At 49.6% G+C, this 18,684-nt stretch overlaps 1 protein-coding gene across 1 annotated transcript; it reads left to right on the top strand.

Moving 5' to 3' along the window:
• Positions 1–434: 434 nt before the first annotated feature.
• Positions 435–14,845, top strand: LOC309359543 (solute carrier family 2, facilitated glucose transporter member 11-like). Its single transcript, XM_081893384.1, has 12 exons — positions 435–533; positions 1,273–1,371; positions 2,226–2,386; positions 4,315–4,439; positions 6,101–6,230; positions 6,539–6,687; positions 8,815–8,996; positions 9,855–9,965; positions 10,305–10,406; positions 11,310–11,385; positions 13,382–13,509; positions 14,003–14,845. The coding sequence occupies exons 1-12, from the start codon at positions 507–509 to the stop codon at positions 14,207–14,209; spliced, it is 1,497 nt and encodes a 498-aa protein (XP_081749510.1). The 5' UTR covers positions 435–506; the 3' UTR covers positions 14,210–14,845.
• Positions 14,846–18,684: the final 3,839 nt, after the last annotated feature.

The following is an 18,684-nucleotide window of genomic DNA, read 5'->3' as shown; positions in this document are numbered from 1 at the left end:
AATGGAGAAAATATACGACGCAGTGGGAAAAGTTTGATAATGGGAACCAGGAAGGAAGGAAGGAAGGAAGGAAGGAAGGAAGGAAGGAAGGAAGGAAGGAAGGAAGGAAGGAAGGAAGGAAGGAAGGAAGGAAGGCTTTGTTGCAAAACTAAAACAGCATCAAAGGACAGTAAAGTGTCAGTGCTCAGAGGGATACCTGGACACTCCCACCCCACCCCACCCCCCGCCGTGCATGGGCTGCCCAACACATTCTCAGGCCAAGAAGCCTCACCCCTCTCTTGGATTGGTCCAAGCGCAGCCGGCCAATTTTCAGTTTAATCCAGTGCTCTGAAACGAATCAAGTGTCATAACACGCGGGATCAAACATTAACCTCGGGCCGTTTGGTGGCTGGCCAAACCAAATAGGATGAAGAAAGAGGAACACCAGGGGCCGTCCGCCCACCTTGTGAGGTAGCAACGGCAGCCAGCAGCAGAGGAGGGACCCAGAGAAAGCCTCTGCAGCAGAGATGGGCAGCAGCTCCATTTGGGACTTGGTGAGTGAGGTTCGAGGGGTTGGCTGGCTTGGTGGCTGGGGAAACCCAGCCAGATGGGCGGGGTATAAATAATGAAATTCTTTTTTTATTATTGGTTTATTCATGTTCCACCTTTAATCACCACTCACTGGAGCAGGGTCCATTCTAAGAATTTTCAGATCACATACAAGTTCTCTAGTTTGTTCGTTTTTGAAGGTACCTGGAGCACCGATGTCTGAACTCAAATATATTTTGCCCATCTTGGGGAGAAATGTGTGTAATGTCAGGATAGGACCTTCCGGCAAGCTAAGGTTGAGTCTGCCCCCCACTTCCTGCATTCTTAAGGCACCTGTTTTGACCACTTCTGTGAAAGACTTGGGGGTGCACCAATCCCTCCCACCATGACGTTTCCATCGCAGGACAACTTTGTAAAAAGCACAACTCCGCAGATTATGGGTGAGGACAAAGTCAAAAGGCTGTTTGCCCAGTTCTCAGTAGATCATTTTTCTGTCTCCATTTCAAATGCATCACATGATAAACTGGAGTTTAGAATGAATTCTCACCTAGATATTTGCTCTCTTTCACCTTCCCATTTAATGTGGTGAATCATGGGCTGTCAAGATTGTGCTGCAAAGCCCTTCCTTGCACTGGGTGAGTCACCCCACACCACCCCCAATCCCCACCCCCTCAGTTTATGCTCGGGTCTGGTTTATTTTTCTGCCCTGAGGAGTGTTGAGGATGGATGTCTGTGTCTCCCCAGGTTCAGCACCAGAGGCTCCTCCTCATGATGCTCGTCCTAGGAATTGGTGGGTCCTTCCAGGCTGGCTTTCAAGGGTCCATGATCACCTACACCTCTGTGGTAAGCAGCAAAGGGGAAACCTCTTCCGGTGGTTGGCGGAAGCTGCAAGAGAGGCTCCCCCAGAATTGCTCCTCCAAGGTGCTGCCTTTGCCAGTCTCCCAAAAAACAGACACAGTAAAAGGTAAAGGGACCCCTGACCATTAGGTCCAGTCGTGGCCGACTCTGGGGTTGCTGCGCTCATCTCGCTTTATTGGCTGAGGGAGCCGGCGTACAACTTCCGGGTCATGTGGCCAGCATGACTAAGCCGCTTCTAGCGAACCAGAGCAACTCACGGAAACAATGTTTACCTTCCTGCCAGAGCAGTACCTATTTATCTACTTGCACTTTGACATGCTTTCGAGCTGCTAGGTTGGCAGGAGCAGGGACCGAGCAACGGGAGCTTACCCCGTCGCGAGGATTCAAACCACCGACCTAGGTTCTGTGGCAAGTCCTAGGCTCTGTGGTTTAACCCACAGCGCAACCCGCGTCCCATAACAGACACAGATATTCTCATACACACACACACATACATTTTTATTGATTTTTTAACATATCATTTCCAGCAATCATTTAACATAAATTCTTATCTTATACAATATTTTAGACTTCCATCAACAACCTCTGAAGATTTTTCGTTCTTTATCACTTATTCTGCATTTCTTAATTTCTCTATTACTTTTAATTACCATTAACTTACAGTTCTCTTCATAGTTGACCTTTCCCTCCATGCAACGATTAGATGTGTGATCTTATATTATTGCAGGCCACACATTCCTCTCCTTTGACCCATTTGCTTCTTGTTCAGCTCCACCCACCTCCCAAACTACTGGCTTTTCACAGCATCTTCTGGTTAATGGGGTTTCCTCTTTTTGCAGCACGTGAAAACGTTCATCAATGAGAGCTGGCTGGAGCGGTCCGGGATGCCCATCCACCCTGAAAGCCTAACATTATTCTGGGCCTCGATTGTGTCCATCTTTTCCCTAGGGGGCCTCCTGGGCACTATGGCCAGCGGCTACCTCACAACAAAGTTTGGGAAGTAGGTATAAGTGTGAAACAAGCTGCTCCTGGAAAGCCAGTTCGAGCCACAAAATGGTGTGCTGGGAATGAGCTGGCCAGGGCTCTGCTGTGAAAAGGAGTGGGCCTTCAAGGCTCCAGAGTCAAGGTCCAAAGCGCATCCCAGTTGTCAGCTGACCAGAGGTGGGCTGCCCTGGTCAGAATGTTCTTGCAACTGGTGGCCCAGACAGGAATTCTTCCTGCTGAAAAAGTAAAGGGAAATTCCAGCAAAGCACCTGTGTGCATCGTAGTTGCAGAACACCTGAGTTTTACTTAGGGGTTGGCGAAACTGGCCCCCGCTGGGGGTGCAAGCCTAGGGGAGCAGCAAAAATCACCAGGCAGGCTATGGAGAGCATGGTGTATATTAGGGTTGCCATATTTCAAAATGTGAAAATCCAGTCACAAAGTTGTTGAGCCTTTGTTAGTTAGTTTTAGTTTTGCAAAATCTAAAAATAAAATAAAAATTGAGCTACGTTTAAGGAATTTCACCAAAATCTACACTTCCGACATTGGTTGCCATATGTCTGGATTTTCCTGGACATAGCAGCAATTTCCGCCCAGACACTGTTTCTGACGGCTGAATTCCGCAATGGATGTGTGTGTTGTGCAGCTGCTGTTCTGGCGAGATCTAACACAGGAGAAGTCACCTGTCCTTCTCTCATTGTGGCACAAAGGCATGCAATTTTTTCTGCTCTTCTTGTGTGGTGCTCTGTATATAGTATGCTTAGAGTTAAGGTTTAGACTTATTGTGAAGGAATGGGTTTCCCAAACCCCAAAACTGACTGTGCAGGCAGTTTTTAAACTGCACCAAAATCCCCATTTCTCCTTAGCTAAAATGCATAAACTTTAGCCGTTGAGCAAATGCAAAACAAGAACACAGCTCTCTCCCTTATCAGTTTGACGGCAAGACTGGCCTTGACTTTACCAGTAGAACAGACACAGACATATCTTATGTCCTGACCACAAATGACGCAAAGACCCAAGTCTGGGACTAACACCAGAGCATGTTCTCAGAAGTAGTGACCTCTTGCTCCAAGATAGGAGTAGGATCAGGAATATCCTTTTATGGTCAGAAGTACAAGAAGGAAGATCCTTTTATGGTTGAGAGTACCAGAGCAGGAACATATGTGATGTCAACCTGTGTACATACGCCAACGTGGTTGGGCTCCTAGGGGAGGAGTGAGAGGGTGCCTGGAGGATATATAAACTGCATGAAACCTGTCATTTCTTTGGACTTGCTGTGGACTAATCATGCAAGTGCCTTCTGCTATCCGGAGAGCAGAATAAACTCTTTCTTTGAACCAACTCGGTGTCATTTTGACTTCCTTCCTCCTGTCCCGGAGCAACGCAGACCCAATCGGTGAACTCCAATTTGGGAAACCCATTCCTTCATTTGTAAGTTTAAGTTAAGTCTGCTGAAGCTGGATTTCTTATGAACAGTGCCAATCCTGAACTTACTGGATTTGTGACCATTATGCTCATTTGCCTTCAGTAGCAGTAAAGCTCTGCTGGATGAAATTTTCATCGCCTCTGGTCTATTTTGGGGGAATCCCACAAAGTGTTTAAGTTTTGTTTTGTTTTCTAAAAAAAAATAATTGGTTTTCACAGCATTATAAACAAACAAACACATAAGACAAAAAAACCTAAATCATAGCCTTATTGAAAATTACACTTATTAACATTGTTAAGTGACTTCCTCGCTTCCCCTTGGTTGAATTTCATTGCATATCTGCTATTCTTCTATCATTGGTAATTCTTGGGTTTTCCACTTTTTAGCTAACAGAATACGTGCAGCAGTTGTTTAAATTTTTACTCTGCTAACTATACATTGGAATCTGCTCTGGATCAATAGTGAGTAGAATTCCATGAGACCGCTGCCACTCACGGCTTTCTCCATCCTTGTGCCAACAGAAAGAAATGCCTCTTGGGCACCAACCTCATCATGCTGGTGGGGGCCGTCATCATGGGCTTCAGCAAGGTGGCCAACTCCTTTGAGCTGATCCTGGCAGGTCGCTTCCTGTGTGGCATCAGCACCAGTAAGTGCCGTCCTCATTCCAGCTGCTCTGGGCTCACTGGCAGGGCTGGGTTCCTCTGAGCTATCACCTGAGTGAAGAACTGTGGGGAAAGTGGACCAGCCTGCTCCCAAGTCTCGGTCCCTTGCTTCAGTGCAACCCCTGGAACTGCAGCCTTTTCCCCTCCACTTCCGGGTCCCCACACGGGTGGTGCTGTGGTACCTCTGGTTATGTATTTAATTCGTTCCGGAGGTCCATTCTTAACCTGAAACCGTTCTTAACCTGAAGCATCACTTTAGCTAATGGGGCCTCCCGCTGCTGCTGCCACGCTGCCGCCACACGATTTCCGTTCTCATCCTGAAGCAAAGTACCTGAGGTACTATTTCTGGGTTAGCAGAGTCTGTAACCTGAAGCGTATGTAACCTGAAGCATGTGTAACCTGAGGTACCACTGTAGTCCTAATCCCCGCGACAGAGTGAGCTCCCGTTGCTCTGTCCCAGCTCCTGCCAACCTAGCAGTTTGAAAGCACACCAGTGCAAGTAGATAAATAGGTACCACTGCGGCGGGAAGGTAAACGGCATTTCCATGCGCTCTGGTTTCCATCACAGTGTCCTGTTGTGCCAGAAGCGGTTTAGTCCTGTTGGCCACATGACCCAGAAAGCTGTCTGTGGACAAACGCCGGCTCCCTCGGCCTAAAAGCAAGATGAGTGCCGCAACCCCATAGTCGCCTTTGACTGGACTTAACAGTCCAGGGGTCCCTTACAATTACCTTTTACTCCACTTGCCTCCAGTTTCTCCTCATCCTGCCCCAGGGTGCCAATCGTGGCCAACTTTCCCAGGGATAGGTTTGATCAGCAGGAATTCCACACAGGAAAGGGCGTTACTCAGTGGTAGCGCCCTTGCCTTGTTTGCAGATGGTCCCAGGTTCAATCCCCCAGCGGTATCTCCAGGTAATTTGAGTTTTGCACCCTGCTTTTCCAACAACAGACGTTGAGCTCCGAGCGGCTCAACAATAATCTCAGCAGCATTAAAAGCAACAAGCATCGCCGTCGCCATCATATCAAACCCAGCAATGTGTAAATAAAACCAACAGCAGCAGCAAAAATCCATCGAAACGATCGATGCAATTCAGTGAAGCCATCACAATTCAAAATGTCCGAAATCCTGGAGAGAGCACTGCCAGTCAGGGTAGACAATATTGAACTAGGTGGACTGACGGCTGGTTTGGTATAAGGCAGCTTCTTCTGGACAACTTCTCCCAAATGTTTTTGGGGTCCTGCAATGCTAAAAGTAGGGGTGCGGGTAGCGCTGTGGGTTAAACCACAAAGTCTGGGACTTGCCGATCAGAAGGTCAGCGGTTCGAATCCCCGCGATGGGGTGAGCTCCTGTTGCTCGGTCCCTGCTCCTGCCAACCTAGCAGTTTGAAAGCACGTCAAAGTGCAAGTAGATAAATAGGTACTGCTCCAGCGGGAAGGTAAACGGCATTTCCGTGCGCTGCTCTGGTTCGCCAGAAGTGGCTTAGTCATGCTGGCCACATGACCCGGAAGCTGTATGCCAGCTCCCTCAGCCAATAAAGGGAGATGAGTGCCGCCACCCCAGAGTCAGCCATGACTGGACCTATTGGTCAGGGGTCCCTTTACCTTTTAATGCTAAAAGTCTCTTCCTCTCTCTGCTTTCACGTCCAGGTATCGGTGTCCTTCTCCACCCTCAGTATGTAGGGGAAATTTCCCCCAAGAAGCTCCGTGGATTTGCAAATTCAACTGCCTCCATCTTCTGGAGCCTGGGGAAAGTCCTGGGTCAGGTGATGGGGCAAAGGTAGGATCCTGCTTATCTACCTGTTCAGGTGCTTCCTATCCCAACCCCACAACAAAGTCTCTCTCTCTCTCTCTCTCTCTCTCTCTCTCTCTCTCTCTCTGAGAGAGGGGTCTTCTGAGAACCCTGCCCCAACCTCAGATGACAACCAGCACATGCTAGTTCAATCACCAGCCCACATTGGCTAGCGCCAGTGCCACATGCACTCCTGGTTTTAAACCACTCCAGGTTTTCCTGCTCCTTTGTAGTGGCACACAAAGCCCCTCCTAGCTTTCTGAAGGGATGGATGTCTTCTGGTTTGCTTTTCCCAGAGAGTTCCTAGGAAACGCTTCGCTGTGGCCGCTGCTGCTGGCCTCCCATGGCGTGACTGCCTTGCTCCAGCTGCTGACTCTACCCTTCTTCCCCGAGTCCCCACCTCACCTGTTCCTGAACAAAGGGGATGAGGAAGGATGCCGGAAAGGTAACTGGGTGCTCTCTAGGCAGCTAGAAATCGTTAGATTACAGAATAGCCTCCCTCAAGCATATTTGGGTACAAGGAACTTTGCGGGTTTGGAAAGAGATCTTCATCCCATTGACTAATTATTTTATCTGGCATGTTGGCTGTGCCACATGATAGTCAGATGATGGGGGAGGAGTTGAGTCACAGACACTCCCCCCCCACTGCCCTTGGAGATAATTGAGGAGTGGGTTTTCCCTTCACTTTCAGGGTGTGTACAACTTACGCGAGACTGCAAAACATGTTTTCTGAGTCAGATTGCCTCCACATCCCTGTTCCTTAATTTTATTTTATTTGCCTTCTCCTGTGGGATGTAGCATAGTAGTAGTAGTAATAATAATAATAATAATAATAATAATAATAATAATAATAATAATAATAATTTGTTATTTATACCCCACCCATCTGGCCTTGGCGGCTCCCAACAGAATATTAAAAACACAATAAAACACCAAACATTAAAAACTTTCCTAAAAAGGGCTGCCTTCAGATGTCTTCTAAAAGTCAGATTGTTGTTTATCTCCTTGACATCTGATGGGAGGGCATTTCACAGGGCGGGTGCCACTACCAAGAAGGCCCTCTGCCTAGTTCCTTGTAGCTTCACTTCTTGCAGTGAAGGAACCACCAGAAGGCCCTCGGAGCTGGACCTCAGTGTCCGGGCTGAACGATGGGGGTGGAGATGCTCCTTCAGGTATACTGAACTGAGGCCGTTTAGGGCTTTAAAGGTCAGCACCAGCACTTTGAATTGTTCCCCGAAACGTACTGGGATTCAGTGTAGGTCCTTCAGGACTGGCGTTACATGAGCTTGGCTCATTTGCTTGAGTTGTCCAAGTTGCTTTTGTGTGCCTTGCATTGCTTAAGAGCTCCCTTTCAGCTCTTCTGCGGTTCCAAACTGGATCATGTCAGTTCCCTCCACAAAGCAAGGCTGGCCCCAGAGGAGACATGGCTGGGGTTGTGGGGGGCTTGAGAATCCCACTTACCGTATTTTCTATAAGACGCACCAGACCATAAGACGCACCTAGTTTTTGGAGGAGGAAAACAAGAAAAAAATATTCTGAATCCCAGAAGCCAGAACAGCAAGAGGGATCACTGCGCAGCGAAAGCAGCGATCCCTCTTGCTGTTCTGGGATAGCTGTGCAGCCTGCATTCGCTCCATAAGACGCACACACGTTTCCCCTTACGTTTTAGGAGGGGAAAAGTGAGTTTTATAGAGCAAAAAATACGGTACCTGCAGGACGTTTGGCGAGAACTTGCCTGCCACTGGGCCTCAAAGGCTCTGTGATAGTTAATAATAATAATAATAATAATAATAATAATAATAATTTATACTCCGCCCATCTGGCTGAGTTTCCCCAGCCACTCTGGGTGGCTTCCAACAGAACACTAAAATACAATAACCTAGTGAACATTAAAAGCTTCCCTAAACAGGGCTGCCTTCAGATGTCTTCTAAAAGTTTGGTAGTTATTTTTCTCTTTGCCATCTGGTAGGAGGGCGTTCCAAGGGACACGGGTGGCGCTGTGGGTAAAACCTCAGCGCCTAGGACTTGCCGATCGCATGGTCGGCGGTTCGAATCCCCGTGGCGGGGTGCGCTCCAGTCGTTCAGTCCCAGCGCCTGCCAACCTAGCAGTTCGAAAGCACCCCCGGGTGCAAGTAGATAAATAGGGACCGCTTACTAGCGGGAAGGTAAACGGTGTTTCCGTGTGCTGCGCTGGCTCGCCAGATGCAGCTTGTCACGCTGGCCACGTGACCCGGAAGTGTCTTTGGACAGCGCTGGCCCCCGGCCTCTTAAGTGAGATGGGCGCACAACCCTAGAGTCGGACACGATTGGCCCGTATGGGCAGGGGTACCTTTACCTTTAGGAGGGCGTTCCACAGGGCGGGTGCCACTACCGAGAAGGCCCTCTGCCTGGTTCCATGTAACTTGGCTTCTCGTAGCAAGGGAACCACCAGAAGCTGGACCTCAGTGTCTGGGCAGAACGATGGAGGTGGAGACGCTCCTTCAGTTGTAGCTAGAGCCTTTCCCCGTTTGTCGCCTGGCTCCCACACAGTGGAAGAATGGTGTGAGGGCCTCTGTTTTCTCTGCCTTCACAGCCATGAAGACCCTCTGGGGCCGAGGGCCTCACCAGGTGGAGCTGGACGACCTGAGGAAGCAGCAGTCTGCCTTGTGGAGCACCAAGAGTGTCTTGGAAGTGATGAAGGATCCGGCCCTGCGCCGGCAGCTGTACATCCTTATCCTGTTGGCTGTGACCCTACAGTTCACCGGCATCCACACAGTTGAGTTTCACATGCATGTTGTTGTGTGAAAAATGAGCTCAGAGAAAGGGAGTGGGGAGGGATCCAAATATTTAAATTGATATATTTCTCCCCAATGAGATGAGCTGCTTCAGATTAAGGGCTCATCCACATTTACCTTTCCTCTCTACTTTCCAGGCACAGGGTTGGGCTTTTCAGGATTGGCTTTGAGTGGGGTGTTCATTTTTTCCCTGGTGCTTCCCCCCAGGAAACCCTGTGTTTTGCCACTAAACAGGGCAAAGGAAAAGGGACCCCTGACCATTAGGTCCAGTCGTGACCAACTCTGGGGTTGCAGCGCTCATCTCGTTTTATTGGCCGAGGAAGCCGGCATACAGCTTCTGGGTCATGTGGCCAGCATGACTAAGCTGCTTCTGGAGAACCAGAGCAGCGCATGGAAATGCCGTTTACCTTCCTGCTGGAGTAGTACCTATTTATCTACTTGCACTTTGACGTGCTTTCAAACTGCTAGGTTGGCAGGAGCAGGGACCGAGCAACGGGAGCTCACCCCGTTGCGGGGATTCGAACCGCCGACCTTCTGATCGGCAAGTCCTAGGCTCTGTGGTTTAACCCACAGCGCCACCCGCGTCCCTTGAGTCTCAGGTTAGCTCCTCCTCAATTGTTCATTTTCTCTCTGCGGAAGTCCTGCTTGCTCCCAAAACTTGTCCCAAACACCGTCACTTGATTGACAAATTAACTTCCCTTCCTACAGGAGTGAGGATGAGGCCAGAGATGTCCAGGGACCACCACTGACCCTCCTCCTTCCCTCCCCAGAAGGATCTCTGCAGGTAGAGTTGATTCCCCTGATGGGCCCCCTTCTCAACGTGTTCCCCCCTCTCCAGATTTACAGCTACACGTTTGAAGTCCTGCAAACGGTTGGTTTCGACGACCACCACATCCCGGCCTTGTCTTTGGGGATCAGCCTCAGCGAGCTCCTCTCTGCCGTCTTCTGTGTGAGTGAAGGATCTTGGGAAGACCCACTGCCTTTGGAGCCCCAGGCATGTGGGCGGGGTGAACCTGGCCCCCCAGGCCTCTCAATCTGGCCCTTGGGGATAGGCATGTCGCAGGGAATTGCATTGTGGGGAAACTGACATCAAACCTAGGCTGACCAAGTCCAGATGTGGAGCCCAAGCACTCCTGCCAGGCCTCTCCCAAAAAGCCCTTCAGGGGGGTAGTGGTAGATGTGGCGGGCCCTGGCAATTGCCCACATTTGCCCCCTGTTGACCAGAGCCGGGGCTTGGTGGAGCACCCCGCAGCCACTGCAGAGCGCTCTGTGTCCTTTCTGTCCCCAGAGTGTCGTCATTGAGCGTTTTGGAAGAAGAGTACTGCTCTGGGGAGGTTATGGGCTGATGGCCACAGTGCTTGCTGCTGTCACGCTGACCATCTCCTTGCAGGTAAGAAGGCAAAAAAAAATGGGGGTCAGGGTGTTTCCCTGTCAGCCCCTAACCTAAGATGTGGCCAGCGGTCGTCTCTGACCAAACGAGGCTGCAAGTGACCCCAGCACCTCGCTCAGAGTCGGGGAGGGTGAGGCTGGGACTGCTGTAAGAACTAGCTTGGTGGCCAGGAGCCCACGGGATCTGAGCCCAGAGGCTGGTGGTCAGGAGCCCAGATGCCTCACGAAAAGCCAGATTCACCAAGGGCGTGTTTGTGTGTGTATCAAGCATCTCTGCTGCACCTAAGGAAAGGAGAGACGCCCACACAGCCCTGCAACCTGCACCCATAGCTGTCAACCGTCCCTTATTTGGCGGGAAAGTCCCTTATCCCAGCGCCGTGTCCCACTGCTGTCCCTTATTGATGATGTCCCTTAAATTTTCCGGGTTTCAAAGGAAGCAGCTCCTCTCCCTCCCTCCCTGCCAGCCAGGGAGGGAGGGAGGCTCCAACTGTGTTGCTTGGCTGCATTGCTCACCCAATAAGGAGTCTAAGAATGACTGGGGGGTGGAGCTTGCATGCCTTGTGCCCATCAAATCGGCCGCATTGCCTGGGGACTTGCCTTTGCTCAGCACTTCCCAGCAGAGAGGTTGACAGTGGTTTTCCTTGCTGCATCCCCTTTGCCGGGTTGCTGCGCTGTGGGAACCACCACTTGAGGCTTCGTTTGGCTGCTGGCTGGGCTTTCTGCCTTTGGCTCAGAGGGGCTCAGAAGTTGAACATACCTGTGCCTGGAAAATCCCTTATTTTGGCTGCTGATCCCTTATTTTCAAGGCTGCTGGTCCCTTATTTTCAAATCTGTAAGTTGACAGCTATGCCTGCACCCAGGGGGGACTTCAACTCTCACAAATGAAAACATGCTTTCATTTCAGCATTCCTTCTCCTGGATGCCCTACTGCAGCCTTTCCCTGATATTCTGTTTTGTGATCTGCTTTGGAGCCGGCCCAGGTCAGTGATGGGCACTTGTTCATATCGATAGGCAGTTCTTCCACTCAAAGTGAGGCACTCATCCCTCGAGAAACTTATGGAGTAAAAATTGACTGATTAACTTTAAAAAATAATAATCAGTGTGCTCTTTGATTTCATTTGATAGCATGGCAGTAGGAGGACAAATAAGCAAAGTGCCCTGAAAGATTATCCAAATCTGGCTTCATTTGCAGTTTTAGGGCATAGAGGCAATCAAGGTTTCAGAAATTCTTGGTGAAGCACAAGACTATTTCTCAGGCTACTGTGAGCTGCCAATTCATCCTAAACATTTAACTTCACATTCTGCAGCTTATTATTGTTATCATTATTATCTAGCCTTAGTGTTTTTTTAAAGTAGCTGGGCAGTCATACAATTTGTCCAGAATCTATTGATCTTCTCATAGACTGTAATATATTGTGAGTTGTCTCTTTGCACTAGAACGTAAAATTGCAGCAAACAGATTGTATCCTGGTGGTTCTGCTTTGGCTTTGCTGCTGCTCAACCGACTGATTGCATGCAGCAGTGATAGCGGAGGGCAAGGGAGAAAGAAAGAAAGAAAGAAAGAAAGAAAGAAAGAAAGAAAGAAAGAAAGAAAGAAAGAAAGAAAGAAGCCAGCGTCATGCTGAGGCTCCCTAGGTTGCCTGAGTGGGCCCAGGAAATTGAGGAGGAGGTCCAATCCTGGCTGCAGCTGCGCCTTTGCACAAGAAGCTGAGTGAGTTCCAGTGGAGCATCCAGCCCAGTGCAGGATCAGCCTCTCCGTTTGCAGAGCTGGGTACTTTGCCCCTGGGTTCCTGTGGCTATGGGTCCTGGTGCATGGGGGCTTTCCTGCAGCTCAGCTACAGCCCACCAAACACGTGGATCTTTCCCCACCTGAGTGTCACTTTGGGGAATCAGATCCCTCCCCCAGTGGCAGTAAATAAGCAGATCAAACTAAAGGAGCGTTCTAACCAGTTAGTTTCTTTAATAATCACAGCGAGGTACAAAGGAATGCATATCTCTCAGAAATGGCGTTGCTCCCAGTTAAGGTTTACCCCTTCCGTCCCCATTCATCTACATCATTCCTACATCTGGTAATCTGAGCTTGTTGCCTCTGCGCTTTCTGTTCTATCACTCTCAAAGCCCGTCTAGTCTTAGGCGAAGGGGGGTCAGGAATGCTTTCCAAGGATACTGAATCTGCCAGCTGTCTCTCTCCTGGTGTTTGCTCTTCTAGCTGCTCCTCACCCAGCATTTCCCAGCTTTTCGCCTCTGGACGATGTCCCTCTGCAAACCGCTGTTCTAAATCAGTGCTGTCTTCCTCCCGCTGGGAAGGTTCAGGAGAAGGGGGGTGGCTCCCACCATTGAGGCTGGGTAGCCAAAAGGAAGTTCACCCCAGCTCCCCTTTGGCACAGGAGCCTCCCCCATCCACAACTGTGTCCCCCACATTCCCCCTGGAGGCAACACAGTCATGAAAAAAAGATGGCTCGTGATGTAGAGTTCAGTTGGTAGAGCATGAGGCTCTTAGCCTCAGGGTTGTGGGTCCAAGCCCCAAGTTGGGCAAAAGATTCCTGCATTGCAAGGGGTTGGAAAAGATGACACTCGTGGTCCCAATTCTACGATTCTATGAAAAAGGCTGGAATCTGGAGCTCAGCAGCTGTAACCTCAGGAAGACAGAAGCCCACGCTTGGAGGGCGGGGCTTGGGGGTCGTGCCAGCTGATGAGCCGCCCACTGCTGGTCTCACCCCATCCCACCCCCCAGTTCCCCTCACTCCCTCCCCCCGGGCCCAACACCTTCATCTCCATCACCAACAACAGGGCCATCTTTTCACTTGCCACGTTCTGAGTGCCACAAAGAATACAGCGTCTGTTCCAAGCCACTTGGCCACTGCTGTGGCATTGGAGACGGTGGGAGAGGCTCCCTCAGGTGCTCTTTGCAGCATCATTTTCTAGCCTAGTGGTGGCAGCAGGAGCAGCCCTGACCTTTGGTTCCTCCCTCTGCAGCCGGGGCCGGGGCGTCTGTGAGGATGGAGATCTTCGACCAGTCCTCCAGGTCGTCTTCCTACGTGATCAGTGGAGTCTTAAACTGGATCGGATTCTTCTCGATAGGAATGGTGTTCCCATTTGTCGTGGTAAGCGAGACTTTTCCTGATGGTTCCATTCCCCTCCCCGCCCCAGTATCCTGCTTCCACTGCGGGAAGGTGGCAGGGAAGGTGGCGCTAGGCTGCATCAATTTGCCAAAAGAGGTTTGCAGGATGGTGCGAAGTTGTCATTGCAAAGGCTAGGCCCTGCTGGGAACTTCAGGGGTCTGTAAGGAGATCACTCAAGAAGCAAAGTACAGTGGTAGCTCGGGTTAAGTACTTAATTCGTTCTGGAGGTCTGTTCTTAACCTGAAGACCACTTTAGCTAATGAGGCCTCCTGCTGCCGCTGCGCTGCCGGAGCACGATTTCTGTTCTCATCCTGAAGCAAAGTTCTTAACCCGAGGTAATATTTCTGGGTTAGCGCACTCTGTAACCTGAAGCATATGTAACCCGAGGTACCACTGTATCCATGGAAGGAACCGATCCAGGCTTGCCTTATAATTCTGTGGGGTCAGGGTGTGTCTGTTTCCCCCCCCCCTCCAGGAACGCATTCATCAGTTCAGCTTCCTCATCTTCATGGGCACTGTCTACATTTCCGCAATCATTATTTACTTCATCTTGCCGGAGACCAAGGGGAAATCGATCCTCGAAATCCGAGAAGAGTTTGATAAACTCAATTTTAAGAAGAAGCAAGCTCTTGGCTCAGAAACACGCTTCGTAGGAGACCCTGTGCTCTGCACCAAGCTATGACAGAGCTCTCGGGGATAAGGAGGTCAGAAAACCCTGCAGGTGAATCAGGCCCACTTAGTCCCAGCTTCCTGCTCCTAGCCTAGATGCCCGAAACCAGGGCCTGAGTCCATCCATCTTGCCCGCTGGTGCTCCCCAGCACCTGGTTTTCCCTTCAGAGGCAAACTGCCCTTGTGCCTGCTTAGATGCAAAGCCTCAAAAAAGGTTTGGGGAGAGATTCATAATTATGAACCATAGCGGAACAAAAACCGATCACTGACACCAGTGAGACTGACAGTCGTGACAGGCGGAGCCTTGCCAGGAATGGCCCCTGGCTCAGGAGTCTGCTCCTCCTCCTCCTCTAAGCTGCTTTTGGCTCAGCTGTGGGATTCAGAAAGCAGGTGGCTATGCTGCCGTTTCAGACTGGTTTTGGGCCACTGGGTTTTATTGCAGGTTTCTAGCTGGTTGGCAAAGATCCTGATCCATTTCATGAGCTGGATATTTTAAAAGATGCGTTGCTCCGTTTTCCTGACTTTTGTGATATGTTGTAACTGTTATTTTATCATGCTTTGGAAGTGGTTGTACTGTGCTTGGAAGGACAATGTCCTAGAAAGCAATTTAGAGAACTCTTAAGGGGAAATAAACAAACAAACAAATAAACCAACTCCAGATCGTTTATGAACAAGTTTATAAGTCTAATGTAGAGCCTAGAGGGGCACAACTATGCTGGGCAAACAGTCCATTCATTTCTGCTCTCTGCTGCCTCGTCTTTTAGCTAGCCACCCCTCCATAAGAGGACCGGGCCTGTCCTCCCACAGGGGCTAATATTCCTTTCCTGAGCAAGGGGTTGGAGTGGGTGGTGTTTAGAGTCCATCGATCGACACAAGGTGGCCCTCCCCGTGAAAGACCAGTTTTGCTGGAGTCTCTGGGGAAGTCTAATCAAATCAACCTGATGATCGATAGAGATTGTTGGGCTGAAGCAAATGAAAATAACTTCAAAAGAGCCTAATGCAAAGTTCTGCTTCAGGCAAAACAACAACAATTGTTATTATTATTTATACCCCACCCATCTGGCCGGGTTTCCTCAACCATCTGGCCAGCTCCCAACAGAATATTAAAAACACAATAAAACACCAAACATTAAAAGCTGAAGGGCTGCCTTCAGATGTCTTCTAAAAGTCAGATAGTTGTTTATTTCCTTGACATCTGATGGGAGGGTGTTCCACAGGGCGGGTGCCACTACCGAGAAGGCCCTCTGCCTGCTTCCCTGTAACCTCACTTCTTGCAGTGAGGGAACTGCCAGAAGGCCCTCAGAGCTGGACCCCGGTGTCCAGGCTGAACGATGGGGGTGGAGACGCTCCTTCAGGTATACTGAGTATTTGCAGGCAAGGGGAGTGTGGATGATACAATTGAGGCTCATCCACACTGACATTTCCCCTGTGATTTCTAGTCACAGGTCTGAGGGGTTCTTTTGCCCTGCAACATCATACCCCGCCACTGTCCCAATTTCCCCAGGACATTCCAAAATTACAGAAATGGAGAGGTGGGGTTGCAGATGCATGTTTATTCTGATTCGGTAGTAAACAGCAGGTTTCCCCATAAAAAGCTGTGGGGAAAGCTGAAACCTCTCAGACCCATGACTAGAAATCACAGAACAGAAGTGTGGCTGAGCCCTTGATTTGGCAGCACCAATAGTCCATTTACAACTACAGTGGTACCTTGGTTCTCAAACACCTTGATGCTCAAACAACTTGGGAGCCAAACACTGAAAACCAGAAAGTGTTCCGGTTTGCGAACTTTTTTTGGAAGCTGAACGTGCTCCGTTTTGAGTGTTACACTTCCGTTTTGAGTGCTCCGCTTCCGATTTGAGTGTTACCCTGAGGTCTGTCTGTTTTTGCTATATATTTTGCGTTTTTGTTTTTGCGGCTCGTTTTTGTTTTTGTGACTGTGGAACCGAGTTCAGCTATTGATTGATTGATTGATTGATTGTGTGACTGTAGTACATTGAATATTGTTTTCATTTTATGGATCAATGGTCTCTTTAGATAGTAAAATTTATGTTAAACTGCTGTTTTAGGGGTCGTTTTTAAAAGTCTGGAACGGATTAATCCATTTTGCATTACTTTCCATGGGAAAGCGCACCTTGGTTTTGGAACGCTTTTGTTTTGGAACAAACTTCCAGAACGGATTAAGTCTGAGATCCAAGGTACCACGGTAAAGCAATTTTCCCCGGGCAGAAGTGCAGCCAGAATGAATTTATACAATTTGAGGATGGCAAACTGCCAAAGCCCCTTTCCCCAAGTCTGGGGGGCGTTCACATGGGCTCGCTGCCTTTTGAGGATGTAATTGGTCGTGGACACCCACGGCTGGTTGATCTATTTAGCTTTGCGGTTCCAAACTTTGCACGGGAAACGAAATTAATCCATTAATTGAAAACCTGCATAGTAATTTTTAACTTCGAGTAATTGGTGCCTGCTGATGGTTTTGGCAAGATAGCGGGGAGAGAGAGAGAGAGAGAGAGAGAGAGAGAGAGAGAGAGAGAGAGAGAGAGAGAGAGAGAGAGAGAGAGAGAGAGAAGTTTGAGAAGCAGCCCATGTTGCATCCCGTTGAGAAGAGCCAGCTTTTGATCAATTGGTAGCGCCCCCCACACCTGTGGGGGTCTTTGAATCGGAGATGGGGAGCTTCTTCTCTAACCTGGTGAGTACCTCCTTCTTCATAACCCATAGCTATTTTACATTTTTTTAAAAATCCTCAAAAGTTACTGATAGAGCAAAAATCGAAACCATAAATATTGATCGATCAAGCAAATAACAGAATTTGTGTTTTAAAAAGCCACTCAAACATGAGCATTTTGGAGTATGGTCTGACTAGCAATGCGAAATGTTTGCTCTTGGCAAGGAAGGGTGGGGCAGCAGTAATGGGGAGGAGTGCTGTGTGTGAGATAAGGTTACCAGATTTTTTTCAATGAATCCGGGGACACTTTTCAACTTCAATGGATTTTGTATGGGGACTGATTTGTAAATCCGGGACTGTCCCCAGGAAACGGGGATGTTTGGTAACCTTAGTGTGAGACCCACGTGAGGATGTGGCTGTGGGGGTCTTTGTAGCGGCAGCATCTAGAATCTGACACGTGAGTTGTGTCGCACTGGACCTTCACGGCAGCCATGGCATCCTATGGGAACAGGGTACGGGATATGTTTTCTCCTCTTGGATGGTGTGACACCTCCTGCCCTCACTTTATGACCCACAGCTTCCCCCCCCCCCCAGTGTGTCCTGCCCGCCTTAGATAGTCAGGGTGGTCCTTTGCCTCAATTGGTGATGCTGCAGTTGCCATGGTGATTTCAGGTCCTCCGCTCCCCAGGCCTCTTGTCACCATTTAGGCCTCTGTTGCAGAGAGAGGACTGAGATTGCAGTCACTGGGGGATGGCAGTATCTGACCTGGAGCTCCCAGCTCATGTCTCCAAGTTTTGAGAAATCCTACCTGCACGGACGCAGGTGGTGCTGTGGGTTAAACCACAGAGCCTAGGACTTGCCGATCAGAAGGTCAGCGGTTCGAATCCCCACGACGGGGTGAGCTCCCGTTGCTTGGTCCCTGCTCCTGCCAACCTAGCAGTTCGAAAACACGTGAAAGTGCAAGTAGACAAATAGGTACCGCTCCGGCGGGAAGGTAAACGGCGTTTCTGTGCGCTGCTCTGGTTTGCCAGAAGCGGCTTAGTCCTGCTGGCCACATGACCCGGAAGCTGTACGCCAGCTCCCTTGGCCAATAAAGCGAGATGAACGCCGCCACCCCAGAGTCGGCCACGACTGGACCTAATGGTCAGGGGTCCCTTTCCCTTTACCTGCAAGAAATAGTTTTGTTTCTCTCCGATGAGGCTGGGTGCAAGTGGTAGAAGATGGATGTGCTGCTTTTTGGGAAGGTGGGTGGCTTCCTTCTGGCTGAGGCAGAGCAAGAGACCTGTTTTCTCCTAACCATGGCAGCAGACCCCCTTCACTGTCCTTCCTTTTTCAAAGGAAAATATCTGGCCAGTTCCTTTCATCCCAAAAAGGGCCTACATCTTACCATTAGAGGGCAGCAGGTATCAGAAGGAAAAAAATATATAAGGAGGTTATTGAGATCCCTTGTTAACACGCCTCAGGGGTCTGAGGGAAGCCAGGTCAAGAATTATGAAACTTTTCATTTCATCATAGACAATCTGTCATTAGATAAAGGGACCCCTGACCATTAGGTCCAGTCGTGACCGACTCTGGGGTTGCGGCGCTCATCTCGCTTTGTTGGCTGAGGGAGCCGGTGTACAGCTTCCGGGTCATGTGGCCAGCATGACTAAGCCGCTTCTGGAGAACCAGAGCAGCGCACAGAAACACCTTTCCGCCAGAGCGGTGCCTATTTATCTACTTGCACTTTGACATGCTTTCGAACTGATAGGTTGGCAGGAGCAGGGACCAAGCAACAGGAGCTCACCCCATCGCGGGGATTCGAACCGCCAACCTTCTGTTCGGCA

The sequence above is a fragment of the Podarcis melisellensis genome (genome assembly GCF_964234715.1).
Source record: "Podarcis melisellensis genome assembly, chromosome: 16".
In the NCBI taxonomy this organism is placed as follows: domain Eukaryota; kingdom Metazoa; phylum Chordata; class Lepidosauria; order Squamata; family Lacertidae; genus Podarcis; species Podarcis melisellensis.
Note: the sequence above shows the minus strand (reverse complement) of the source record. Positions and strands in the feature narration are given on the sequence as shown.

Coding starts and splice junctions, on each gene's coding strand:
- LOC309359543 (XM_081893384.1), top strand. CDS start 507: ATGGGCAGCAGCTCCATTTGGGACTTG. Junction 8,997..9,854: donor AGTTCACCGGCATCCACACA/GTTGAGTTTCAC, acceptor CCCCCTCTCCAG/ATTTACAGCTACACGTTTGA. Junction 13,510..14,002: donor TGGTGTTCCCATTTGTCGTG/GTAAGCGAGACT, acceptor CCCCCCCTCCAG/GAACGCATTCATCAGTTCAG.